General features: G+C 43.5%; 1 protein-coding gene across 7 annotated transcripts in view; it reads right to left on the bottom strand.

The window, feature by feature from the left end:
- AKAP13 (A-kinase anchoring protein 13) overlaps positions 1-27,651 on the bottom strand; it is a 192,297-nt gene that overhangs the window by 94,764 nt on the left and 69,882 nt on the right. For 6 of the 7 annotated variants that reach the window (XM_042875601.1, XM_042875600.1, XM_042875602.1 and 3 more), the window contains exons 5-7: positions 19,901-20,197; positions 9,778-9,961; positions 23-212 (exon numbers count right to left, since the gene is read on the bottom strand). In XM_042875601.1, coding sequence (XP_042731535.1) covers positions 23-212; positions 9,778-9,961; positions 19,901-20,197 — 671 coding nt within the window. Of the gene's footprint in view, positions 1-22; positions 213-2,921; positions 3,068-9,777; positions 9,962-19,900; positions 20,198-27,651 lie in introns of those variants that run through there. The other variant, XM_042875603.1, reaches the window with a different exon arrangement.

Below are 27,651 nucleotides of genomic sequence, written 5' to 3' on the forward strand. Positions count from 1 at the left end.
GTCACCACAGGGGTTTCCTTACCACGTGCTGGTGGCTTTGCATGTGCATCTGAAGCTGCCGTATGTCACTCTCCAGGCTGGCTTTTGTCCCTTCCTTGGTTTCAGCTGTTAGCGTGTAAACATCGAGCTGCTGGTGGTGCTTGACGCAGTAGTCCCCAGTGTGCACAGTGTGAGACAGGGTGCTCCACGAGTCGGGCTCCGTGGCTTCCTCTCTGAAATACAAGCAGTGCGGGTTAACCTGTGAGTGAGAAGGAATGCTGCATTGCAGGCGCACGCTGTTCTTCACGCTGGACAGTCATCTAATCAATGGCCCAAGAGAAGCAGAGCACAGGCTCCAGGGCCAGACAGCCGAACACGCATGCACACACGTCTCCATCCTGGAAATGAAGGTGACTTACAGCTAACTCCAGCCACCAGCTCTATTTCACAGCCTTTCTAAAGTAGAGAGACCTGCTGTTTTCCCCTAGACTGGAAGAGCGTGAGTGACAAACAGCAACAAGGGGTACAATTGCTTTTTAAACAGAACCTATTGCAGGTGTAGATCACCAGAGTAGCTGCTGTGGAACAACAGATACCTGAGAGACAGACCACAGTGGGACAAGTCAGAGGGAGTGACAATTCTGTGATACAGATACTACAACTTCTACACTGAAACCAGCACGCCTCTGCACAAAAACCTAACAGCCATCAGCTTGTAGCAGTTTTGTCACTCCTGAAATGAATTTTGCTTGCCCTGTGAAACTGCTTCTATGCAAGTCATTCTCTCTATTATGAGACAGCCAACTTTCTGCAGTAATAACACAGACGTTCTTTTTACCAAAGGAAAAGAGGATAAAAGGGTGCTGCTATAGATTTCAGATTGAAAAAATAACTCAGCAGTTACTTCTTGTCAGTAGAAATTTCTACCTAGTCATCTCAAAGCCAAACCCTGACTGTGAACAAGTTTGCAATCCAATGCTGTACCACCTCGTGTGGCTGCTGCCACCAAGCTGTACAGAGACAACATGGGCACAATAAGGGCGTGTGGAAGCACTCACCTTACCAAGGTGCTCACCTAAAGCTTCAGGTCCAGAACTTCCATTTTGAATCAGAACTGGCTCAGGGTAGCAAAGATCTGTTTCAATGATCATAAGGCCAACTGAGAGCCACAGCCAACGGAGGGCTAACAGCTGCCTCCACAGTGCCCCAGCGCAGTGATCCAACCCCTCCCTGTGAGTCATTTTGGGTAAAATCAGGACACAAAGCAAAACTATGCCTTCCACCCTTCTCCACAACGTAACTCAATTGACTTCTGCAGAATTACTCTTGATTTAAACAGAATCAATATTTCTATAGAGAAGCAGGAGGAAGCGTACAGTTTTTTGTGGTTGTTAGTACAAATCCAATCATGGAGGCACTGAAGTCGACCAAGACATCACAAGCACAAAGAGGCTACGGAAATGACCTTCCTTTATCAAGGAAATACAGACATTTCTGTATGGACTATTTTTCTTTTCAGCTGCCATGTATGAGAAATCACTGTGCTCAGGGCCTACTATCAAAGCACGATGAAGCAGTCATCACAAAAAACCATATTCACCCATTCATGAAGCCGCCACCAGCAGGCTTCCAGAACACAACAGCCTTCTCCACTTTCTCATCAGCTTCAAGTATACTTACTAGCAAACAGGCACCCACAGAGCAGCCTGCAGAGCTATAGCCTCAGAGAACCCTCAAAGGCTTCAATACCTGGAGTGGGATTGCAGGAGAGCACGGCGCCCTGCAACATGATGAGCGCATCCCACCATTGCTACCGCTGCTGCAATCTGCCACCTCCATCTTCTGCAGGTCAGGCGGATCATTTGTGAGCAGCGGTGATTGCTGCTGATTCAAGACAGCACTTCCTTTCCATATTAGTTGTAAATCTGCTTTGCAGTCTACAAAGGGGCTTATAAGCCTTTTGGAATAGCCTAGATCTTTCTCACATCACAACCTAACAGATAACAGAGCTCTCATTTTTAGGAGCAGTCACCCATGTTGTACATAATTAAGATGGCTCAATCCACCGACTCCTCCAAGTCATACAGACACATCCAGGCACTGATGTACTGCAGCAAAGAGGACAAATGAGTGCTCACAAGTGTCAACTTGTTTGCACACTGCTATTTCTGTTGCTCAGACAATCACTTTCAAGAGGACGTAGATCACATGAGAATGCCCTCCTGCTCCTTTGCCCCTGTGTTGAGCTTAACCATTTGTGCGTCTCCTTTCTGGCTCACTGCAAGCCCTACCTTCTATTGAGAAATTACAAAAACATACATTCTTTCCGAAAATAGGATTTAGACCTATGTTTACTGCTCCCTCATTATGAAAAGCACTCATTTTGTACAGATTAGCAATTTCTGCAGTGGTTGTAATTGTACAGGAGTACATACCCAAGGCGAACTACTAGGAGATAAAAACAAAAACGCAAATATTTACTGAAGATTTATTAACAGACATAGATAGAAACTCCAGCATTTAAGTAGCCTGAAAATCTGCTTTCATTCAGCGAAAGTCTTAACCACAGTTTGCCTACAACAGGGGAAGCAAGGCTTACAGGATCTGACCATCCTGGGTCAATTCTTTCTGCCCTTTCAACAGAAATACTTGGGAGACAGCACTGAACAGAAAGTTTCCCTTATACCAACTTTGAGCCAAACTTTCGCTGATGGAAGCATCTCCCTTGGCACAAAAGTGAAGGACTGACCAACGAAGTCCACAGTGGTCATATGAATGCCTTCACCTCCAGCACAGCCCGCGGCACTGAGCCGTGTCCCACTGAGAAAACCTGGCAGGAGTCTCCAGCCCCGCTCTCCACTGCTTCACGCCCATTTTCTGTTGCACAGAAAGGAAATGCCTGCCTTCATGAAAGAACAGTGCTTGCATGGAGAAAGACTTACCAGCGGCCTTTCACCCATGGAAACGGGGCTCAAGGAAGGATGTTGACCCCAAACACAGCGAGCGGAGGAGCAAACTCAACCCCTCACCACCTCCAAAATGCTCTTGGGCCATGACTCAAACCACAGCATCACCGGCACATCCAACACATGAGAAACTACAAGCGATACTATTTTTTAGACTTCCACAAGCAAGTGCCATCCCCGTTGAAGGAGGAGCAGAGCGCCGTATTTGTGTGCAGATCTATTCTGGTCTTGTAGTGAAGCTGATAGGATGGCCCCCAGCCAAGGAGGGGAGGAAAGCAGCAGAGGAACGGCTGCAACGACCCAGTGCAGCTCCCAGCTTCCTGCAGATACAGGCAAGATATTTATAAAAAGAGGGAAGATAAGCGAGAGGGGGAGAATAACAAGCGCTCTGACTGGAGGAAAAGCCCTTCAAAGTTTCAGAAGCGGTCATCAGTTGGAGTGGTTTGAAATTTGGCTCCGTCAGGGCTCCAAAAGAAGCGCCTTCCCGTACACAGATAATAGGATTTATCCAAAGGGGAGAGGAAGGCTGAGGAAGAGATTGGACAAATGATCCAAACAATCTCAGTGGGTTAAGCAGAGCCTCACACTAGGAAGGGGGATCCCACAGGCGGAAGGCAGTGCAGGAAGTCAAGGTGCTGTTTCCTGGGGAAATCCCTTCACATTTCTCAGCCAGACCTTGGCTGGGACAAAGCAAACCCAGCAGCACTGCTGGCTCTTGGGATCCTACTGTGACCTTAGCCACAGCTGCGGGGTGGTTCTGAAAGCATCAGATTCATGTGATAAAGAAAATAAAATCACAATTAAAAAAAAAACAAAATAAAAGTGCTATGGTTATGGCAAAAAGCTAGGAAATGCTAGAATTTAGATGCTCTTTTCTCTAAGACAAATAAAACCTACACTGGATTTTAGTGTCACATATCTTACATTCCTATTCAAATTTTGATTTATGGCTGTTATTTTGATAACTCACTGAAAATACGAGATCAGACAGATAGGCTGACTGTGGTCCGGGATAAACAAGGAACGGTGCCTACTGGGACAGGAAGCTGGGCTTTGGTGGCTGTTGCACAACACGTCCCTAACACTAACAACTTACATACATCAAGCCAACAGCCCCTCCAATGAAAATCCACACCCAGATTTATCACAGTCACCAGAATGTCAGAGCAAGACTCCAGAAAACCATAACAAACAAAAGGCAGTTTCCTCAGCTCATCACACACAGGGGTGTGGGGCTCCAAAGTATCTCCTTGTTCTTCAAACAAAACTGCAGGCAGCCAGCAACAACCAGCTACTGATAATGCCAACAACTGCTCATTACTAATTACAATTAATGCTTAGTGGAAATGCTATTACTCCTGAAAGGACTCAGTGTGTCCCTTTTGACTGTGTGTTCCCTTCGTATCCTTTTAACAGTTGTTTTTTTTTGTTTTGTTTTGTCCCACTGCAAAGTAAATGGAAACAGATAAGACAGTAAATCAATGCTGTTGCAGAATGTTGGGTAACACAGGCCTTGTATGGGTCTGATCAGCTCTTTGTCAACAGCCCCACTGTCTTTAATGGCATACACAGCACAAGTGCACAGCAGCACTTCCATATCCCTCCCCATTTTTTGGAATATCAGTATGTATCATACAGGAGGACTCAAAAAACACATGCAACTGACACATGGTAGAACGGGTTAACACAAATGGACTGCTCATACACAGGAAAATGATTTAAAGACAGTGTTTATACCTCAGGTGAGTGTACCAAAAGCTATTGGAAAGCAGGAGAAAAGAAAAAAAAAAGAAAACAAATATTTCTCACATAAGGCAAATCTTCTCACTAACTGGAATGCTTTTGATGTTGAAGGAAACAGTTCATCGCTGCAGAAACGATGAGTAACCACTTACGGTGCTCCACGCAAATGTGAACAGCAGAGGGTTTGCATGCTGAACTGAGTTCAGGACTGCATGACTAGCCCTCCAGTATCAGATTAAATATCCAACAACTGAATTCAAGATATTTAACGCTAACTTCTCAGCCCAACAATCAACACACTATACAATAGGAAATCATACCAGAGAAGAAAGCTGGCTTGTTCCCTCAACAGTTATTTACAGACTTGCAATCCCAGGACAAGTCCAGTTATCTTAACAAATGCGATATATTTTCTACATCAGGGGGTCTGAACTCTAAAACCCAAACATTTCTCAGGCCTCATCAAATATATTTACCAAACTCTACAGCGCACATTCCACAGGAATAGCTGCCTGTTGTTACATCCATTTTTGCATTAGTTTCACCTTCCTAGCTTTACCTACAAAGGAAGATCTCAGTATGGATTTTGGAGCACTCCAGGAAAAGAGTAAAAGCTGGTGCATGCAATGAGTGAGTAAATGGAAGGTGGGAAGCAAGAATGCCTCTTGCTCCATCACGCTGTCCCTGCTGCTGTCTGTTCCCCTGCTGTAATGCCATGACCAGAGGAAAGCCACAGCATCTCAGCATCCTTTTTGCCAGGATGAACTAGCAATTAAAAAACTCTGTTGCAAAAAAAATCATCTGGAAGTTCAGCAATAAAGCACCTGAAACTAGATGCCTGTTGGATCACTACTACTCCCATGCTTCTGTACCCAAGCAGCAGCATCTTAACACACAGATCTCTCATCAGATCCTCCATCTTTGCCCTTTATTTTCTCTGAACATCCCTTTAAATGGCAATTAAAAGGTTTATTGCTTGGTTTTGTATGGAAGAACAGAAGGAAAAACAGGAGATGCATCAGCATTACTTCAGTAAATTCTTCAGCTGCTGATTCTGGTTAGCACAAATGCAAAGTAGAGCAAAGCAATGGGCAGGCGATGCTGCACAACCTGCAGGACACCTGCATGTCCCCAGCTGCCTCCTGCTTCTTGCACAGGGAACCACAGAGAAAGAAATAACAGAGAGGAGACTCAGAGTGCTGCCACTCAGCTCACAGTTTGGGAAAGGGTGCAGAGAGGACCAGGTCAGCACACTGTAACGCACTGCCACAGCCTGGCACCAAACTCACTGCAGTCGGTGATGTTCCCAGCCCAAACACCCTGTGATTTCAGAATGCACCTGCACCACACACAGCCGAAGACAAACTGGACATTTCTGAAATCAAACGCGCTTCATGGACTTGCTGAACTGGTGTGTAAAGAAACGAGACACCAGACAAATCCTCTTGCAGCCCTGGCCCAGAAAAGCAGCAAAGAACTCTCAATTAGAAAAGTGACTGAAAACCCTTCCTCATCTGCGAGGCACCACGGAGATTACAGCACAGACATCACCAATTACTTACACAAAATCAGAACAATAGCAAGTGATTATCAAGCATTGCAAAATGTTCACAAGAAACTTCTGCTACCAGCAAGCTGTTCCTTATGTGTGTTAATTAAATCTAGGTCAGTTTAACTTTGGAAATCTGCACTAATACTGGTTTATGGCTTCACATTCTGGGACACCACGCTGCTACCCAAAGGTTTGACTCACAGAGACACACAGAAGTGCTTCATGGTAATAAGAGGCCAGCAGAGGAAACAGAAAAGCAAAGTGAATGCAAGAAGCACAAGAGACTTGTGCTCTGTATCTTCCCCTATGCACTGACTGGAAAATGCAGGAGTTTTTCTTACAGACATTACTTTTCTTTTACCCTCACTCTCAGCCTGCAAAGGAACACCACACATTCGGCTTCACTGAAAGAAGAAAGAGATCAAAAGATCCTTTTGGGCTGCTGGACGGAACTTTGCTCTGCAGAAATGAAATCAGGTTACAAAATGAGAGTATGTTTTACAGAACAGCACTCCGACTCCGAAATTCAGAACACAAGCTATTTCTTGGAGCCATTTTACTTGCCTGACTTACACTGAAGAACATGGAGCTGGCAGGCAGATTATGTTACTACACTGAACCATATTAAAAAACATCAACTACTGCAAAACGCAGCCGTCCTGTTGCAGAGGCCAAGTTACTCACCCTGCCCTGGTTAGAGCCCTGCTGCCTCCTTGGAGCCCAGTCTTTGCACAGCACAGCAGAGCTGCCAACGCCCTGCAGCCAGCATTGCCCAATTTAAACATGAGGAAGCAGCAGGCTTCAACAAAGGAGCCTTCATTTTTCAATTCACTTCTCCCGCACTGGGGAACTGTTGAAACTCAGAGAGAGCTCATGCTGCCTGCTTCCCAAGGCTTTTCTATGGGAGATCAGGTGCATCCAGCCCTGCCAGCAGCTCTGGGTGCATCCCTTCTGCCAGAGGATGCACACCACAAGCTCCAGCCTACAGTAAAAGAAGCTTCCAGACTTGCAGCTCTGCAATGGAAGGCATCTTGCATCCTTAAAACGAACTTAAGAGCTGAAAAGAGAAAGCTCATCTGACAAACAGAAATTCCAAATGTCACCAGCGTCATTAGTTTTTGAGAAAAATATTTACACTGCAGCTGAACCCAGACAAAACTGCATCAACAGAGGTTTTCTGTCTGTTTTTTTAATGATTCTGCCTTAATTACAGCAGAACTTCACCCCTTCCCCACACTGACGAAGAGAAGAGTTGTGAAATGCAGGGTCCTACAAATTAGCAACCAAAGCGAACAATAAAATCCCCCCAAGGATAATGCAACACAAAACATGCTGCATTCATTTATTTTGCAAAGTGGAGCTTAATTACTTGTAAAAATAATGGCTCCTTTGTACAAGCTCTCACTAACATGCGTTGCTGCTCCGTATTTTGCTGAGTGGTACACACTGTGTGCCAAATGTGTGTGCATGGTTTATACAGCCTGTGCATAAGCAGAGTGCAGAAAAGAGGTTGCACAGTATCCATTGTGTTTTGACAGCACATAAATAATATATACTCTTGTCATGGAGTTTGGCTGCTCTTCCCTGTTCTGAAACTCACTATTTCTCTTCCCAGTATGGATTTTCAGGCACTGATCCCCTGCAACTGCAGAAAGCACCAAGCATAATGAAACTTCTGCTATGGAAACAGGCCACCTTCATTGCATCCACCATCCACTGGAAGCTTTTTGGAGTAACAAGATGCATAGCACACCTGTCAGATGGTTAGGCATGGTATTTCCACCCAAGAGGAAAACTAGACATAATTCTGCTTAACTCACCTACATGGTTTTAAGATGCACTAAAAAGAACTAAAAAGGGTGCTACAGTATCTTGTGTTCAAAGATGTACTGCAAAGGTCACCAGAGAAATTCCTTAGATTACACCAACAGCAGCTGTCCCAGTGATTAGCAGAGGGCAATGCCACATAACCAAGTGCTTTTGCTTATTTTCCCACCAAGAAAGGACTGCACTGGAATTGCTTGTGAAATACATGAACAGCAGTTGTAACAGCTCTGCTAACTTGCCACATCTTTTAAAATTACCGACTCCGCTCATTCAGATCACAGTGTTTGCTGTGAGCTTTATAATCAAGTTTTGGTCAATTCAGACTTTGTGATAGTATGCAAATTCTGTCAACATCATTAGTCTCACCTTGGAGCTCTTGGCTGCAGTTTCAGGATGAATTTGCTTATTCCAGTTTTACAAAGCAGCCTGCGAGACCGTTAAGTATTTTCACATTATGACTGCTGTCGAACTCACGTGGGAAAAAGAGAAACACTGCCACCATCTCTGTATTGATCCCAGCCAACAGTGGTGAAGAAAAGGTCAGACAGAGCACAGCTCCTGTCCCACCCCTCCCTTTCTCCTTCACCCTACCTGCTATGTGGTTGGCTTCACTGCCTCAGATGAAACTTAAATGCAAGCACATGAGCAACCAAACTTACTTAGCTGCCTCTAACATCCTGTCCAACAACTATAGAAAACAGAATAATTTACAATTTGTAGCATAAAGAAACGTTGCGTGAGAGCATGGACAACACAGAAGAGTCCTAAACATGACACTGGGTCACTGAATATAAAGTCTAAGCATTTGAAAATTCCCATCAGGGAAACAAAGTTAATAACAAAGCTTAAGAGAACTGGGCATCAGAACAGCAGACATGCAGACCAAAACTTTTACAAACAGCCCTCCCGCCCCAGAACTTATTTAAAGCTCTTTGTCTTTATTAGCTGCAGCTTTTAAAGCCAGCAAGCCAAACGTTTGCTATTCAAAAATAACTTTCCATCTTCTGAAGTTCTTCTGTCAAACTCTGCAGCGAGGGCTCATGCAACAAGTTACTTGCTGCAGTTGGCAAGATCTGGCTGCTTCTCATCACCCTCGTAGAACAGAACAGTTTCTGCTGCAAATACTTGCCTTAATTTTTACTTAAATTCTGACTTATACCAGCAGATATCTGTTCTCTACAAGACACTGCTTTAGTTCAACAGAATTGTTACCATTTCATCTAACCAAAAATCCTGTAGATCAATGAAGTACAAATGTGACAGTCACAGTCACCAGCCTGCAAGCTGCACTCCTTTCAACAGCTGTACTTGTTCGAAGACAAGATTTTTCACTTGTGTTTGTATAACGTTTGCCTTAATTAGCTGATATTATGACTCACGTTAGGTTGCAAGGCACAGCTGGAAACAGAACAACGTGAACAGAACAGAACAGAAAAGGAGAACCCAACAGTATTACTGCACTTACTTTGAATACTAAGGTCATTCTCCCATTGTTTTTAGCAATAAAGGTAAAAGTAAAACCACAAAAAAAATTTCTTCAAGAGTAGAGTTTAGCTTTTGGAATCATTACGGGGGAAGGCACCTCTAAGATCATCTAGTCCAACCATCCACCTCCAACCAATACTCCCCAGTTACACACTCTTCAGGGATAAAGTAAAGGGAAGCACGATAAAGGAAAAACAAGCAGAGGAACCATGAAGTCATCCTTACTCGGTCAGAAGCTGATGCAACTTCTGGTAGCCCCTCTCCAAGGCCAAGCTCACGGGCGTCGCGCCGTCGCGGTTGTGGATGCTGAGAGCTCCTCTTCCTCCTGGCTGCTGGAGCAGAAACCACGTCAGCCTCAGCAGGCCCTGCCTCACTGCAAAGTGCATCAGTGTCTCCCGAGGGATGTTCTCTGGAAATAAGGAAAGAAAAAGAAATATGAATTTGTAGGCTGCCGCTTAGGTGAATGCCATTCCCCCACATCCTTGTTACTGGAGACAAGCCACACGCATGCCAAGTGCAGCACAATGGCTGGCATGGAACTAGAGGTGCTGACAGCCAAAAAGCCAAGGAACCTAAACACTGCAGCACCTGGAAAAACACGCTCTGCACAAGCTGGCTGCGAAATCCAGGAGACACCGCTGCATGAAAGCGAGGGACTGGCTCCAGTGGGACTGAATGTGCTCGGGACATCTCGGGGTCAGACTGAAAGAGCACAGAAGTCAAAGTGAAAAGAAGGGCTTTGTGGACAGCCATGACAGCCACTGAGCTGCAGGGCTTCCCTACAGCTCCTGGCATCTTCAGGGGTGTACATTTCTCTGTACATCCAAGCCTTTTTTAGTCCCACGGCCAGGACCAGCTTTTAGGAATCTGAGAGTTATGTTATTTAACGGAACATTGATTTGTCCCAAGGCATGAAAAAAATCAATTACAACCAAAGAACAAATGCAGAGCAGTTATGAAAGAGAACAGTTTTAGCCTCTCATATGGACATAAAAACGAGGTTTTTGATTTCCTGGCTTGACTGTGCCTTAGCCCAGCTTTTCTCAGCTTTCTGCAGTAGCACTGTAATTCTGAGTAGCAACATTTATAAACTAGTAATCTCCTCTGCTGCTTTTTATGTTTAATAACCATGACTTTCTAATTCAGTAAAAGTCACTCTTGAGCCTAAGCTTTCATCTCAGAAAAGTATCCCCCCTACTCTAAAAGCTGCAGCCCGAGAACTTCCACCAGAAATGGGCTCCAGATGCACCGCTGAAATACAGCATTTGCAGACCAAAGCGTGCTGCTTCTGCAGGGAGGGAGAAAGCATTTGGGTTAAAAAACTGCAAGAAATACAAATTTGTTCTTTTAATTAACAAAGGATTTCAGTATTGACTGGCAGCAGCAAAAACAACAGAAATGCACCAGCTGAGTAAACCATGCCAATAGTTTAATACCTTTAATATTGTAGCGGTGATTTATTGGGTTATTAATTTGGTTGCCAGCCAAATCTACATAGTAAATTTAAAAAATGCAAGTGCATAATGCCTGTAAGATTTAATTATTTTTTCCCCAAGAAGCACACCCCAAGAGAAATCGCTTCTGCAGTGTGCTGTTTTCTTGCCTGCTTTCTCAAGGGACATCATTAAGGCCTTTAGTGAAAAACAATGCAAAAAGAGGGAGTTATCCCTGCCTGACACACAGGCTTTTCCCACTTTCTGGATCAGCTCCTGAAGAACTGATCTGTATTCAAGAACTACAACTCCCTGGCACTGTCTCTCTTCCATATGACTCCACATAGGATCTCTGGGCTTCAAACCAATCCCTCCTCCCTAACATCCTTTTATTACTCTCAAGCAAAATCATGTTATCTTGAACAGAGGAGTATGCCTGAATGGAGGTTCCAGCTGACCAGAGAAAAAAGAAATAGCTGGTCTTACTCACAGACAAATTCTCAGCCTATGGGGGAGTTAACAACAAGGATTTTGGTATGGAGTGCAACAGCGTGTCGTGATTCAGAAATAAACAACCCAACAAGGTGGTTAATCAAAGACTGTCAGCTTTGGGCCTAAGGTATAATGAAAAATAAGACAACAAAAGGGAAAAACTACTGACAAGGCTGCAGAAAGGAGGAAGTGTGGATACAGGACTGGACTTAGCGAAAGCATATGGCCCAAGTTTTACCCTGTGAACTTGTACTTGCACAGAGCTCCTACAATAACTGCACTAATAAACTGGCAGTCAGCTAGCATAATTAAAACAGTACAACTCTTCCTGCCACGGATTTAGGAAGCACCACAGCACTTCTGTTGGAGCAAATGACTGCTGTCCAAATAAAGAACATGTTGCACTGGTCTGACCACATCTGGTGCAGCAAGGATCATCTCCCACTCCAGCTGCCTCGTTGAAAGGGAACATCATCTTCCTAACTGAAACAAACAGCCTTGCACCAGGGCAGACCTGAAAAGCATAAGCATGGATTCCTGGATCAAAACACCTCTTCCTCCTTTAGCTGAGAGCTGCACAATTAGGGAGCAGCATCTTCTGCTTACCAGCTCTTGGTTCTCCAATAAAAACACACACCAACTGCAAGTTTGGAAAGGTGCCTGCAACCATGCATCCCCTGATCCACCTGGGTACCCGTCCCCACATGTATTTCCATAGAGGAATTGCTTCTCCTACTTGTCCCAAACGTTCAGGTGATTTAATCTGCTCATTTGAATGCACTTTTTGAAAATCCTGTCTTTTCTTCTCCACTTTTTAAAAACAACCTTCACTACTGTCAAGTTAGTGAATACAGGTGGATGGAGGTGGTTACACATGCAACTGGCCTGAACTCAGCACTGCCCCAGTGCCTCTGCACAACCACGAAGTGCACAGAAGATGAATACAAGACATGGAGCCTTGCCATCCTGAGCATATTAAACACAGACTCATTTTCCAGGTCCATTGGAAAGGATCTGCCTGACATACAGACTGGCTCCAGGCCATCCTAACAGATGGGTATGGACGATGGCAGCAAAGAGACAAAGTGCTGCACACACAACAACTGCAGGGCCCTGGGCAATGGCTTTAGAGGGGTCTGGAGTGTTTAAAACTCACACAGCTATGGTGAAAAGGAGTGTGCCATCTGTGGACTGGATTAACTACTAATATACAAGGAGAAATACATCCGCTGGTGCACAGTGTTGCTCAGAACAAGCCAAGAGCAGGTGTGCATTGAGTATGGAAGTGCTGCATGATGGAGATGGAGGGAGGATGGGCAGCATGCCTACAGCCATCCCAGCTCTGTAGGTCTGAGGCTTGTAGCGTGGGATGCTGGAAATTCAGTCGATGATTACAACGTCTTGTCATGGTGCAAAATTCCTTTCGCAGCTATGGAAGAACAACAGAAGCTTTAACCAGCAGTAGCCAGAGCTCCTTCTCCTACCACATCACGCATGAGCTCCTCATCTTAAAATGGCTGTCCTGTAAAAAAGGTTCTTGTAATTAGGAAAACTGTGGAAACACAAGACACACGATACTGGAAAGACCAAAGTTGTTTTTGTTCCTTTCTTGTTTCCTAGTAATAGGCAAGAGTTGAAACATATGATTATCATCCCATAATGGCAGGGCACTCTAATCCAGCTGGCAAAACAGAAGACTTTAGATGTATTATTTTAATTTTTTTTTCTTTTTTTTTTTTTTTTCAGCTGTGACACATGAACAATTTATCTGAGTAGCTAAGGTCAAAATTTCCATAGAAGAATATCAAATGTACTTTGCTAACTGTAAATGATTAAGGCTTAAGGTGCTTTTAGCACTAAATAAAAAAGCACAGAAGAAAAAAAAGAAAAGGTTTGGGTATGACATCTGAGAGCACACAAAAAGTAACAACTTGCATTGTAATCCTGATTAAATAAAAGGGGAAAAAAAAAAAGAAAGAAAGAAAAATCAACTAACCTCTGTATTTCTTTTTAAAATTTGCTTATTTATTTAGAGAAATCCATGCTGAATGGCTCAGTTTACCCTCCATACCTTGAGACAGCTCAGTAAAGAAGAGAAAGCCATGGATTGGAACAGCTCAAAGAATCTCTTGCTACTCTTCCCATGATAGTGACTTCCCCTTGTTTCTCACCCAAAACCATGTATTGTAAGCAAATTCTAAGGGCTACCATCAAATCTTGTGTATGGCTGAAAGGGTTCTCAGTGCTCAGATCAACCCTTGAGCAAAACCCCGAAACAAGCCGTCACCTGGCACTCGAGAAGGCAATGGTACTAAAGGAAGGGCAAGGTGGAGACACAGAGGTTGGAGTTATGAGTTCAGTTAATGCAAAATGTGGGTAATTCTTTTTTAATCTTATAAACGAGACTTTTTCAAAGCACACTGAAGGACCTTCGTGTCCCTCCTCCCACTAACACCTAAGGGAAGAAAAGCACCTTAATGCCAATGGTTTCTCAGCCACAGACACCAGCTGAACATTTTCTGCTTCCTATTTTGCAATGCAGAGTGCATTAAATTCAGGGAAGGAAAATATTTTTTTTCATCTTATCAAGTACTGTAGCTGAACAGCCTGCTTTGTGCTGTTTGCTCAGAGAAGATCATGCCCATTTATACTCTACAAGCCTTTATCAGAGGGCAGAGAGAAAGGTGAGAAGCAGATAGGAAAGAACACCAGACTCAGGGAAAAGAAAACTGGTAACTATTATCCTGAAAGCATTTCAGTAGAAACTATAAACGGAGTGCAGGAGATGAACAGATTAAAGCTTTATGTCTGGAAAATACCATCAGCCACCTCCCTTCAACGTGCTCCAGTGGAGAAAAAAAGGTAGCTCCTAATTTCATTGCAGTCAGTCCTGAAAGTTTGTTGGTTTTTTTTTTTTCCTAGTAAGGCTTTTTTGTTGCTGCTACTGCTCTCTTCAGACATTCTGTTTCTGTTTTCAGTATCCTCTTGAGATCTTTCTGATCTCTACTGATGTGGTCCATTGCACTGAACACTGCAATCCTTCTGGGTTCCACGCACCGTTATTAAACGTAACTCCCAACTATTTCAGACTGGGCCAAGGCAACTTCTTCCCCACCACCTCCTCCCCATTGAGCTCACAGAGCTTTATTTCTCAAGAAGCATTATTGCATATGGATGTTTGCTATTCAGTGCTTCTGGGAAGCTGCACATATTCAAGACGTCTTCAAGACGTCAGTAACTGCATTCCTAAGGCCTGGGAGCTGCTAAGTGTTTTATCTGCTAAGATGGTATTCTGGTTATCTGCCTGCAATCGATGCTATCTTGTAGCTCATCAAAGGGACAGATTTTCCCAATGTTCCCATGGGGAATCACTTGCTCTCATGGCTGATCATCACTGCACTCTGAAAGCACCAACCTGAAAAGCTCACACCACCAAAACCAGAACCAGTCTGGATTTCACCACTTATTTTGATGAGCAAACTGAACAGACTGTTTCCCAAAAGAAGTTTTGAAAGCAGTCTGTTCACTACTGATAGATAACTCAAGGATTAGTTCTCTAAGCTTTCCATACCTTAGGTACTCCCTTATTTTTTTGTCATCTTTTTCTCCCTACTGCAGCACAAACAAGCCATAATTATTACTCATACCTCCAAATATTCTGCTCTGGTTTTCTAGTTAGTTTATTTTCTGCTTAATCATTTAAAATAGAAAATTACAGTCCTGCATTTATGTTGCATATATCCTCAGAATACATATTAAATTTTGATTTCTAGATATAAAGTATAACCCATCTGTTCAATTCCAACAACAGCCCTCTGAATGTCACAGGGAACAGTAAATAACCCTACGCTTAACAGCACTAACAACTATGTTCTTTAGAAAGTTACAGTGCACTTGCAGTAATTAAGACAGACATGATAACACAGCACCTGAAAGTAATGCTGTGTTTGGAACACCATGGTAACAAAAGTCATCCTTAATTACAGATAGTCTGAAATAAACTTGGGATGCCATCTGAGTTCATTCACATGAGTTGATAATTAAGGGCAAAGCCCAGGAAGGACAGTGCACAGCAGGTAAGAGCACAGCACAGCTCACCCAGCTGCCCTGGGACAGCAGCAGCATGCATGGAGAGGGCTGAGACATCTATGCCCAAGGTGGTTTAGATGAACTCTGGACTTGGAATGCAAAGCCTTCAACCTGCACATGTCCATGCAAAGCCCTGCAACACAAGCACATGCTTCTGTACAGCATTGTGTGTGGTGGACTTGATGATCCTGAAGGTCTTTTCCAACCAAGATGAAGCACCAGGTGGGATGTGGTACCCCCCTCACCCAAAGTGCCATGACCTGACCTGCATAACTGGCACAACAGCTTCATATTCCCTGTGAAATATTTTTTGTGTGTGGATAAACAGGTATCTACTGAAATGTTACTGCAAGACTTCCTGGAGCCCTTTTCTCTAAAATATGGGTTAAAGGCTTCTCTGGGGGCTTCTTCAAATAGCAAATAGGAGGCTGTACCTCAAGCAGGTGTGTTCACGGAGAAGGAGGAAAGTAAGTGGTAGAGACTGGGAAGGCAATTTGGGTCAGCTCATTCTGCACGGGAACAGAGTGCTGATGAAACTGCCCTGAAACTGAGTACCCCCCTGACAGCAGCTGATGTGAGGAAAGCTTGAGAACAGGCTTTATACATATATGTATTTTATTGGGGAAAGTTATCCATAAAGAAGCTGTTACTCAGAAACCTAATTAAAGCCCAGTCATGATCAGCTGTAGGTGTCCCTGCTCACTGCAGGGAGTGGGCAGACGACCTCTAAGAGTCCCTTCTGACTCAAATGATTCGATGATCGCACCAGAAGGGCAAAGAAATGGGAGTAAAGAATTTCACCTTTCCATGGAAAAGCAAACAAGAACTCTGAGGTGAGACCACTGACCAACAGTTTCAGAGAAGAAGATTCTGTTTTCTGAACTAGCTTTTCTTGCCAGGGGCTCCCCATTTACAGCCACTGCCCTCCATCGCACAAGCATTACAGACGCTGGCAGGACCAGGCTGGGTACCACACTCCACACCATTGGCTGCTGAACACAAAGCTTGTCATCAAAGCCCAAGTCGTACAAAAAGAGAGTTTGGTGCTAAATTTGGCACGGCAGGCTCAAACAGAGCTTGATGAGATCCAAATGAATCCACTTTTTTCAACAGGTTTTAGGTGAAGAACGAAAGCCTGTGATCACAGATTATTTCAGACTTTTTTGCTGTACCAGAGTAACACCAATTAATAAATACTGGTTTTGAGCAATGTTAACCAAACAGCTGCAATAATATTACCATATGGATTAGATTAATCAATCCTGCTCAATGCATTTAATTTTGGGACAGTTTCTTTTTAAGCACTAAGAAGTTTTTTCCTTCTGGACCAGCAAATGAGAATACTGTACACAAACATACTGGGATTGGAAATACACTGATGAGCTATACAGGAATACACACTGAGTTTATTTTCAATTTGTTCAAATGAAAATGATGTCTAAAGAGATAAAAAGACAGAAATGCAAAGAAAGCATAGTGTGAAATACTACTGGGATTACTGAACCTGAGGAAACTTCTCTTGCTGAATGGCAACAGCTAGCTTAAATAGGTTATGGGGGGAAAAAAAAAAGAAAGGTGTTTCACTGGAATGCTTACAAATGTCCTCTGGCTGTTTTAAATAATGTTAGAGGCATTTCTAGCCCACAGCTGAAGCAATGCATTCTTAACAATTTGGATGTATAAATGCACCACGCCTTTAATCTAGAGCAATGGCAAACTCTTGAAGAATGAAGACCCTGGTTTGGCAACCAAAACATAAGCAAGCACATAGTTCTTACATAGCTTTGGACCACAACAATGCTGCACTTTTACTTACTCAGTGTTATGGCAGCATCTTTCCTGTCCTTTGGAGCGTGACAGCAATTAACTCCTTGTGTTCTGCAAGAAGAGTTGGGAATGGGCAAAGGAAAGGAGAGGCCTGTGCAGAGCCAGAGAGGCAGCCCCCCCTCACAAGCCTGCACCCTGGAGCCACCATCCAAGCTCTTGCTGCAGAACGGCAGCCACTTCACGCCTATCTCCAGACTGGAGCCCTTAGAAATATCTTCTTTCAAACATGCTTCACAGCAATGCCCACCTCATAACAGCACTTCTATGCCCAGATTGCTGGCTGAGGCTCTCCGCTCGCTCTGACTTTCAGAGGTTTTGCTAAACAGCAGCGTTTTGTTTCCAACCCACAAGAGCCCAAAGAGAAATGTCAGCTTAGAAGCAGCGTGAAAGTCTTTCAAGAACGGATCTGACATTTTCTTTTGTTCTCATTTCTATAGCATTTTCTCCTTCAAGACGGTTATTTGCAGTATATGGCAGTGACATTTAGCGAAACGGGAAATATGAATTGAGATAACTGTTCATAGGTAGTGATGCAATGAAGGATGGGCGGTCCCACTAGAGGGGCACTGACCAGAACATGTGCATAATTCTTCTCATGCTCCCCCAGTTTCAATCTGTGCAATGATTTTCCCACTTTCCCAACCCAGATTAATGCACAAGCACCACCACTACAGAGGTGCTGTTTTCCTAATGTAGCTCTCCATCACGAATCAGAGACATCTCTCCAACCTTGTTCTCCCAAAACAGGGTTACGTGACCAGAAGGATGCTTATATATACAAATCTTTCCTGTCACAATCACAAAAATTCCCCAAAAGTCCCTGTGTATAATCAGCTTACTGAAAAATAACTACCAGATATATCTGCCTCCAGACCAAAAGCCAACCAGGAGATGAAAAACAGACCAAGACATCAACAGATTGCCCTTACTCAGTTACATGTGAGAAAACTTACTGCAAGAGAACATTTTATTAGACCAGCACTCTTAGATGAAGGTTGCATTTACTGCTGCTGAATGCCACAGCCTGTACCACAGTGATTTTCAGGCACAGAAGTGTATGCTGAGCAAATCCTATGGCAAATCCATAAGCAAATCCCTTCTCTAACTTCTGATTTTTCCAAAGAGGAACCAAAGACCAAAAAAAAAAAAAAAGAAACTAGATCTGAGCCTTCCTGCAAAATCAGTAACAATCCAGTGCTTCAATTGAGATTTTCATTAATAAAGAGCACTTTGCCAGTCTTTTACAATATTTTTACCACTTCAGTAAAGCAGAAATTCCTGCATTATCACAGCTTTCTAAAATGCAAAAAGAAACATCAGCGTCTTCCATGGAGAGGGAAAAGATACCAAGTGTTTATCTCCCAGTAAACAGACAACAGCATCTGAATTTCTATCCAGAAACCACTAAATACGATCACATCACTGAACCTCTGCTAATGCTGCTTTGATTGCCTGCCCGTGCATTCATGTTTACAAAAGCAGTCACTGAGGCAGTGACAATTAAAGCAGGAAAAAATCCTGCAGAAAACCCCATCAGGGCAAGCAGAACTGCAGCCGCTGTGCTGAACAACTCATTCCTGTTGCAGTGTTTAGGCTGGTATATCCCATAACAGATAGGGAATGCCTCACAGCCACATTCCTCATGTGAAACTATTTACCAGAATACCTTAGAAATTTATGGCAACACTGGAATTAGCCCCAGAGTGCACCAGTATGCTTCCTTAAAACTTCCCTGTGACAGAACTCCAAGGCTACAGCCATGTCACAGCATCTTGAACATGTTGGCTCTGCTGCTTTTACTAGAGGTTTTGGGCCAGCACTGACCTCTATTTATAAGCTCTCCGTAGCACTCTCTGCTATGGTTAAGGGCTCATGTTAGCCAGGCTTTCCCACTTTTATTCTGTTTTATTTGCAGAATTATCTGGGCTCATTTTAGGGAAGGTCTGCGCTCACAGACAGCTGTACAGGCAGGGATGCAGGACTAATCCTCAGGGTGCTTTGGCATCAAACATGCTGCCTGTAGGCAGCCTGCCAGCTTCTCCAAGAGAAATCAAATGCGTTTTACGCACATTACAGTTCCTCTGCACCTGTGCTATAAAACCAGTGTTTAGCAAACACACCAAGGCTGTGGCACAAGGCCAAAGCATCAGGCTTCCTCCACAGACCCATCTTTTTCAGGAAATCAAAGAAACGTGATACTGATGCATGCATAACACTGCACAGACAAAAAACCCCTATCTGCACGTGTTGCAACACTGACCACTTACCACACTGCGTCCTATTTTATAACAGAAGATAAAAGAAAACATGGGTGACCTGTATTTCAAAGTGGCTGAAATGCAAAGTGTAGGACACAGACACGGTACGACACGTTGGCATACAGCCTGTCCCATTTCTGTGCACTAAGACCAATGAATATTTTGAAAGACAAGCGGATGGCTCCCAGAGCAGAAGGCTTTTAACCCCTCTCCCCACCCACACCTCACACACGTCCCCATGCTTCTCACCGTTGAGGGACTGATCCGTTCCCAGCACGTTCCATTCTGCAGGCAATTTCAGGTGTCGAAATGCCAAAGCCACTTTCTCATCCAGAATGTCCACATCAGCTGCAGGTGGTCTCGACTGGTCCAAGAAACGGGTGAAGTTTAGTGCCTGCTGGTTCCCTGCGTACGTAGCCAGAAACTGGGCTGCATCGTAGGCTTCATCCTGGATGAACTTGAAGCTCTCTTCTGCCACCACCAGAACAGGGCGACCTTCCTTAGAGGCACAAAGTGCCACCTTCACCGTCTCACAGCAGTCATGGCCTGCAAAGAAAACCAAGGGAAATTGTAGAAGAGAACAGTCGAGTGCTGAAGAAAGCCACAACTGAGCAGCATTTTTGACACACACATTCCTTATATTAATTCAGATAAATACAAGTTATCAAGAGTTACAACTCTAAATTAAAAGCTATCTTGGGACCTCAATGTGTTTGAAGAGAAAAAAGTATTTTTTGTAGATGTTTAAAGATGTGTAATCCTTCTGTTTGGTATAATATAGAGCCAGAAATATCTAAGCAGCTCTACTCTGACCAGCCTATTTTGGATCAGCTACAAGTAAATTCAAGAGCACTTGGTAACGATTTTGCTAATGCACCTATGGGAATTATGATCCAATCAGCCAGATTATAGGGTCAGACAAACTTTTTCTTTCCATCTCCACTCGGGAACTCACCAGAAAGTAGAACCTGAGAGAGGAAAAGTTCCTGCTCCAAAAGCTGGCACAGCACTTGGCTTACACCGCAACCACCGCAACATCACCTAACACACAGACCTACAAAGCAGCAAGAGCTGGTAGAGCACAGCCTGAAACACAAAACTAAAACTAAGCTTCTGCTAAATAAAAACCCAAAATGGCTTCTTTCCATATTTACCAAATAAAAATGGTAGAACTTTGATACATTTATTTAATTAGGGCCCAAAGCAGCCAGTGCTGGCAGTTGTCAGACATGCCCCTTCAATAATAAGGTTCGTGTTTCAAGTTCACTGTGCAGCACAGCTCCTTGTTCCAGTGTCAGCCTGACGTCAGTGCTGTTTTTGCCAGAACAGCACGGACCCTGCACTAATTACTGGAAAAGCTTCTTTTTGCACATGACCTCAGCATCTAACCACATTCATGGAACCCTACTTAATTAAATACAAAATGACGACTTATTTTTAAAGGCTCGAAAATTCTCTTTAAGCCCCTATTTGTGGTCAGTGGGAAAGTTTCCTTCTTGTGTCGAGGCTCTTTGCTGTTGATTTCACTCACAAAAGGAAAATACGTCCCTAATCTCTGCAGCCATTCAGCCAACCTTCCAGATCTGCTCTGAGGCTTTTGGCAGCTGTACAGGTTTGTCTGCTGAAAGAGGCAATCCTGAAGTTAATTGAGAGGTCAAAACTGCTATTCGGACACTGTGGGTAACACCAAAATTGTCAGAGATGAGGCTGTGTGACTTCCTAAGGAGAGCAAGCGCAGCTGGAAACATATCAAAGGAAAATGATGTGAAAGTTGAAGGAACAGACACACTAACACTGACATTGCAACAAAGAATAAGAGCGGGAAGACCTTTGGGGGCTCTCTGGAAGCTATGGAGAAGTCTAACTTGGAGGAAAGCACAAGATACTCTTTCTAAAGCAGCAAGGACTTGGAAAAGTTACACGTGCATTCAGAGTTTAATTCATCACCATCTGATGGGACTGGCAGTGGCCCTGAGGAAGCACATCACAAATTACCTCCGTCCTCACTGAGGCAGCCTCAAATATCCAAAGGAGAAGGCACAATTTCGGGGGAACTCCTCTTCAGTGTAGACCTTTACAACCTTCCCCATATAACTTCTTGCTTTGCTCCTTCTAAAGATATCAGAACAAGGAGCTAAGAAGACATACTAACATTGTTTAAAACCTCTACCAAAGCCCTGAGCCGCACACAGTGTGAAGAGCCATCCTGCAAAAGCTGACTCGGGAACTCTGAACTTGGCTCTTCCCCATGCAAAGAAGTGGAAGTTTACTAAAATGCAAAGTTTTTTTTTTTTTTTTTAATAACAAAAGATTGAAAGATTGCTTAATCACATGAGAAAAGCTAAACCTTTGATTTTTACTTTTTTTTAAGCTATTTTCTCTCTATTCCCATAAGAATCCCATCTGCAAAGTAACCTAGAAAACAGCTACTCTGCCAGAAAGGCAGCTGAGTTTCAGGAGTGAAGCTGCAGACAAGCACAGCCTGCTCGCAGTCAGACTGCAGGACAGTCACTTCAGTCACTTCTTCATGAGGAAAGCTGCTCCATTATGACAACACAAACTTCCATAGAGCAACGTAGTTGCCTTCAACCAGCACATCGGACTAGACGAGCTGTGATCTGCTTGCACTGAACACGTGTGGGACTTCAGCCTTGCAGTGCATTTAAGTAAAGCCACAGAAGCACAGATGCAACACAAGCAGAGGTGACCACCAGATCAAGTCCTGAATCACAGCCAGACGTGGTTCTCCTGAAAGCCCCACGAGCATCTAATGCAGCCTTGAAAAAGAGGTGCCCGAGCCGACAATCCATGGACATCTGACAGGATCAAACAAGCATCCTGCTAAACCCTTGGGAATGTTATTCCAAAGGGCAACCCCTCACAAGGCTTTGATATTCTCCTTCCCTACATCTGACGAGATGTCAAACTGGGGGTTAAGAGTCTGGGACAGGTTCTGACTTTGGCAAAGAGTTCAAACACAGGAGGAGGAATTAAGTAACAAGCGTGGCAAATAGTAAAAGATTGCTCAAGAGGTCTCTGCCCCCTGCTTTGAAAGAGCCACAGGGACGTCACCAACAAAGAGCTCAAACACCCGAGCACACACAGGACCTTCTGCAGGAACAGCCAGTACAGCAAGGCTGCTCTCCACATCAAAGACCTGCTTCCTACCCTGGGATAACAGTTGAACTTCAGCAGCCCTTTTCCCAGAGCACGTTAAGCAGTGTTAGGAAAAGTGCGCTCAGCTTTCTGGCACCCTTGGGAGATAAATGGTTATCATCCACAGAGCGAGCCCAAAGCTGTTTGCATGAGGTTAAGGAACTTGCCCAGGATCACAAAGAACTCAGGGCAAGGTTGGAACACATGCTATTGCTCTGAATGGTCTCCTTTCTGCTCCAGCAGGCAGACAACGGAGTTTACCCTTAGCAGGATGAAGGATGGACCCATGCATGGTGCCGGTGTGCAGCATCCATCACCCAGCCTACAAACAGCGTGTACAGCACCACGAGCACCACAGCACACGGCCATTAACTGCTGTGCTCCTTCCAGAAGCAGAACAAAGCTCTGCAGACTTACTAAAAACGTAAAAAACCCGGGTGCATCAGGAGGAACCATCAGCTTACTTATAGCCTACCTGTAACATTTGTATTTCAGAAGGTTCAAAACATGGGGGACCGAATAAATTACACACATGGCTGCACCCACAGAGGGCAGGAGAAATCCAGGCATTTTAGAGCTCAAATGGGTTTGCGATGCTGCGTAACATCTCTGCAGATTGCCTTCACTCTCCTCCAGAAATCCGGACATCTGGCCAAACAAGCAATCCAAAGCAAATGGTAACATTCTGAACACTGCCACACTATTACCATCCAGCAATATTCCAACTTGAATTCTAACTTTTCCAACAAACGTAACAGTGTTTCTACCATTGCTGTTTGCTAACGTCTCAGGCTATTTGCTGGCATCCACACTGTTCTCTTCTTCGTACATTTTTTTGCCACAGTATGAAATTCCATCATTTATATGCTAGCTTAACTGTTATAAAAGTCAAATAATCCACCCCTTAATTCTTCTTGTATTGAATTTTCCCTCATTTCTCCTGGTCCTCAATTATTTCAGATTTAGAAGCAACTCAATACTTAGGAGCTGTTCTAGGATCTGCCAACACATTGCAGGAAAAATACAGAAATTATAAAACTTTCCAGTCTGCACAGAGATGGGTGCAGCAGTTGCTTCTGCCACGATGAAGTGAATTCCCCAGTTTCACAAACCCATGCTTTAAAAATTGTTTAAAGCAAGACAACAAGTCTTCAATTACCAAATTCCTTACTAGGCCACTTACTGGAACTTGCTTTGGGCAATACACAACAACAAAAAACAAGGAACATGAAGCTCTGGCCTCTCTGTACTCAACCCTGATGAGATGAGATGCACTGGTATGATAGCACTGCCTCTTCTACACAACAACATTTGCAAAATAATACTGCAAAAGGTGGAGATGCTCAGCTGCAGGGATTTTATAGATAAGTTAATGTATAGTCTTAGGCTTGGCCATCCAAGTAGTATCCATTTTACTGACCTGGGGTGTGTTTAAAAGGGTGGCAGCAATGACTCTGAACAGACTTTTTATCATCAAACAAGGCACACATGGAGACAAAACATCGTTGCTTCGAAGCAGAGCTTTTACCAAAACATGATTTCATTTCCTACTCCTCTGAAAGTGGAAATCCTGTCCAAGCCACCTATTTTCAGAATTAACATTTGAGATATCAGACAATGGCCCCCCAGCCTGGGCAGCTATTTAAAGCACTGCTGGAAGCACATGTTTAGGTTTGCCTGGTTGGTGACTTCTGTGCTAACTGCGTCCTCTGAGTTATCCTGGTGGGGCTGTATAAAGAGATCTTATATGGAGGTCTAAACAGGACAGGAAAGCCAGACAGTGAATGCTGTGAATCTCCCAGAGTATTTTCAGTCTGCATCCAACAGATGTTGCCATCTGGTGGCTTGTAGAAAGGCAAGTCAAGGGATCTCCTGTGGCCACTTGAGAAAAGCTCTCTCCTTCAGAAATCCCAAATTCTGGTTCTGAAAACTAGAGCCCATGCTCGACACGTCTGATGCACAGTTGCTCTATTTACTCTTGCAACATAAGAGACCTTATGAAATACATAGGCCAGTAAAAGTGATGGACAGGAGCCTTTGTTTTTCATTACAAATCCTGTACAATTGTAGAAAGATTGTTTTAGGTCCTTTACGCTGCAAAGGTCATATATAAATTGGTAGAAGCACAAGACCCCACACATTACCTCATAAATAACTTCAATACAAATTCAGTCAATTTTTCCTGTCGCTGAGGTCATCTAGAAGTAGCATCATTTCCTTTTGATTGCACTGCCTAGAGCAATTAAGTACACTAAAGAGAATGGACTGCAAAAAGTCTTCTTGGCTATGCTGTTCTGTTCTATTTTAGGGGGGTTTTGTTCTATAATTAAGAGTATTTTAAAATCCACAACTAGCATTGCCAAGAGATCACTTGTTATGCAACTTGTTTACCATTTTGGTCTCCCAGTACGAAGATTGCAATTCATGAAGTATAGCTTTTTCTATGAAAAGTTGTTTCCTAAGGGAAAACAGTCTGGAAGAAGAGAATAAAGCAGGAACACATGTAAAGGATTTCACAGTAAAACAGAAGTTTGAAATGAAGATATTTCCAAGCTAGCTGAAATTCATTTTACTTTATCCTCTCAACTAGGAGAAAGGAAGGAGGAATGAAACAAAGCAAAGGACTACAGGAATTTGGAACGAACGCACCTTGAGCTCTGGCAGCTCAGGGCCATGCCCTGTAGTGAAGAGCCTTTTCCTGATATCCAGTCTGACCATCCTCTGACACAGCTCCATGCCATTCCCTTAAGTCCTCTCACTGTCACCAGAGAGAGGAGATCAGCTCTGTGAGGAAGCCATAGGTGGCCACCAGGAGCTGCAGGCTGCCATGAGGCCTTCCCTCAGCCTGCTGTGCTTCAGGCTGAACAAACCAAGGGACTTCAGCAGCTCCTCGCACATCTCACCCTCTAGACCTTCCAACCGTTTTTGTTGTCCTTCCTGTTGCTCTCCTTCCCTTCCCCGATACCTGCTAGTTAAGCACAAAGCCGCATGGTGCCCAATGGAGCAGCCATTGCATGATGCACACCGCACACAACACACAGCACTGTGAGCTCCTCCAAACACAGCTGGCAAAGTTCTCCCCAAATCTGCCCAACAGCTTGCTGATCTCAAGCTCTGCTACACACTGCAGTTGGGGCTTTTGACTCATGTGAACAGGGATGAGGTCGTTCCTTTTTTATTGTTTTGTTTCCCAGATCACAATTTCAGGCTTGATTTATTTTTGTTTTCAGTGGGGGAAAAACTGCTTCAGAAGCAGAGGCAGGAGATGAGGCTGCTGCCTTGTACTCAAGTTTCACTTCCCTGTTTTGACAAACTTTCTGTACCACCACGTGCCATCCGGTCAGCCAGTCAATGCCTCCACTCTACCCTCCCTACCCTGCAGAGATGTTGGGAAGAAAAATACATTAAAGATTACGACAGGCTCAGTTGCTACACTAACAAGGACTTATTGAAATGCTCAGTTTATGACTGACAGTAAGCAGGACGAGTTTCTCTTAACATAAACAGACACAAACTAGCTTCAAACTATGTAATTTCAGAAGCAAAAAAAACTGCTGAGCCACAGCAGCAGAGGTGGTATCACTTTCTACATCCTTCCCCACTTAGACCATTGGTATTTTCTTAGTTCTGCAAAGCCAGTGGCTATGCTTTAACCACCAATGATAATCAAACTAGAGAAACACACAACAACACACAATTTTCTGCTTGGTTATTACCAAAAAAAAAATATTCTCAGAAAGAGTAGCAATGCATTGGAACAGGCTGCTCAGGAAGGTGGTGGAAAAGGATAGTGGGTGTTCAAGGAAAGGCTGGATGTTGTGTTGAGGGACATGGTTTAGTGGGAGCTATTGGGAATAGGTGAATGGTTGGACTGGATGATTTTTAGGTCTTTTCCAACCTTGGTGATTTTATGATTCTATGGAGGCCACAAGCATGGGCTGAAGGTTGGACTGGATGATCTCAGTGCTCTTCCTTAACTTCAGTGATTCTATGATCTCTGCCTGCCACACAGATGGACCTTAACACTGGAACTATCTGACAAGGGAATGTTTTAAATTGTTCCACAGAACTATGAAGTATCTCTGGTGGAGAGGAAAATTTCTTTAATTATAGAAAATTTTAGATTAGATCATCTGGAAATTGAAACATCTCAATCATCACAATAAATATATTAATATTTAATATTTATATATAATATTTTATATATATTTATATATTTTAATATATCACCTATATTATATTAATATATAATATATAATATATTGTATTGTATTTAATAATTAATAAATACTAATAAAGTAGTAGCAAACAAATCTTTTTGTTATTTTTCATCGAGGCAAACAGAAGCTTAGTGGGATGATGCAACCTGATCTGTCCTAGACTAGCACAAGAGGTACTGGAAGCCTACAAAAGAATCACTGCCTAATTCCTGAAACTCAGGAGTTTATTCTGACAGTTATGACAGATCAGTTGAGAATCTGTTTCTTATAAGGGGAAATTATTTCTCCTAAATTTGCAATATAGCCAAATGTGGGGGCAGGATAATCACCCATCCCATCCTTCAGAGCAAGTACAAATCCACAGTTATTACTCATCCTTTGCATGATTTCTGAATCGACACTTACCTACATATTCAGGTATCTTTCTCAAGGCACTGAATCTAAAAAGATCATTAGATGCACAGTTTTTTCCCTAAACCAACAGAAGACTTCTAGCACTGCGGCCTAGCAAAGGATTAACAATCGTAGGCTGCTTCCAACTTTCCTACTAGGGGCTGGTAAAAGCTGTTGATCACGTAAACAAGGCTGCAAACCAGGATACATCCTACATCCCTGAAATCTCTG

Source organism: Lagopus leucura, unplaced genomic scaffold (assembly GCF_019238085.1).
Source record: "Lagopus leucura isolate 7727_CA_CO unplaced genomic scaffold, USGS_WTPT01 Super-Scaffold_100015, whole genome shotgun sequence".
NCBI lineage: Eukaryota > Metazoa > Chordata > Aves > Galliformes > Phasianidae > Lagopus > Lagopus leucura.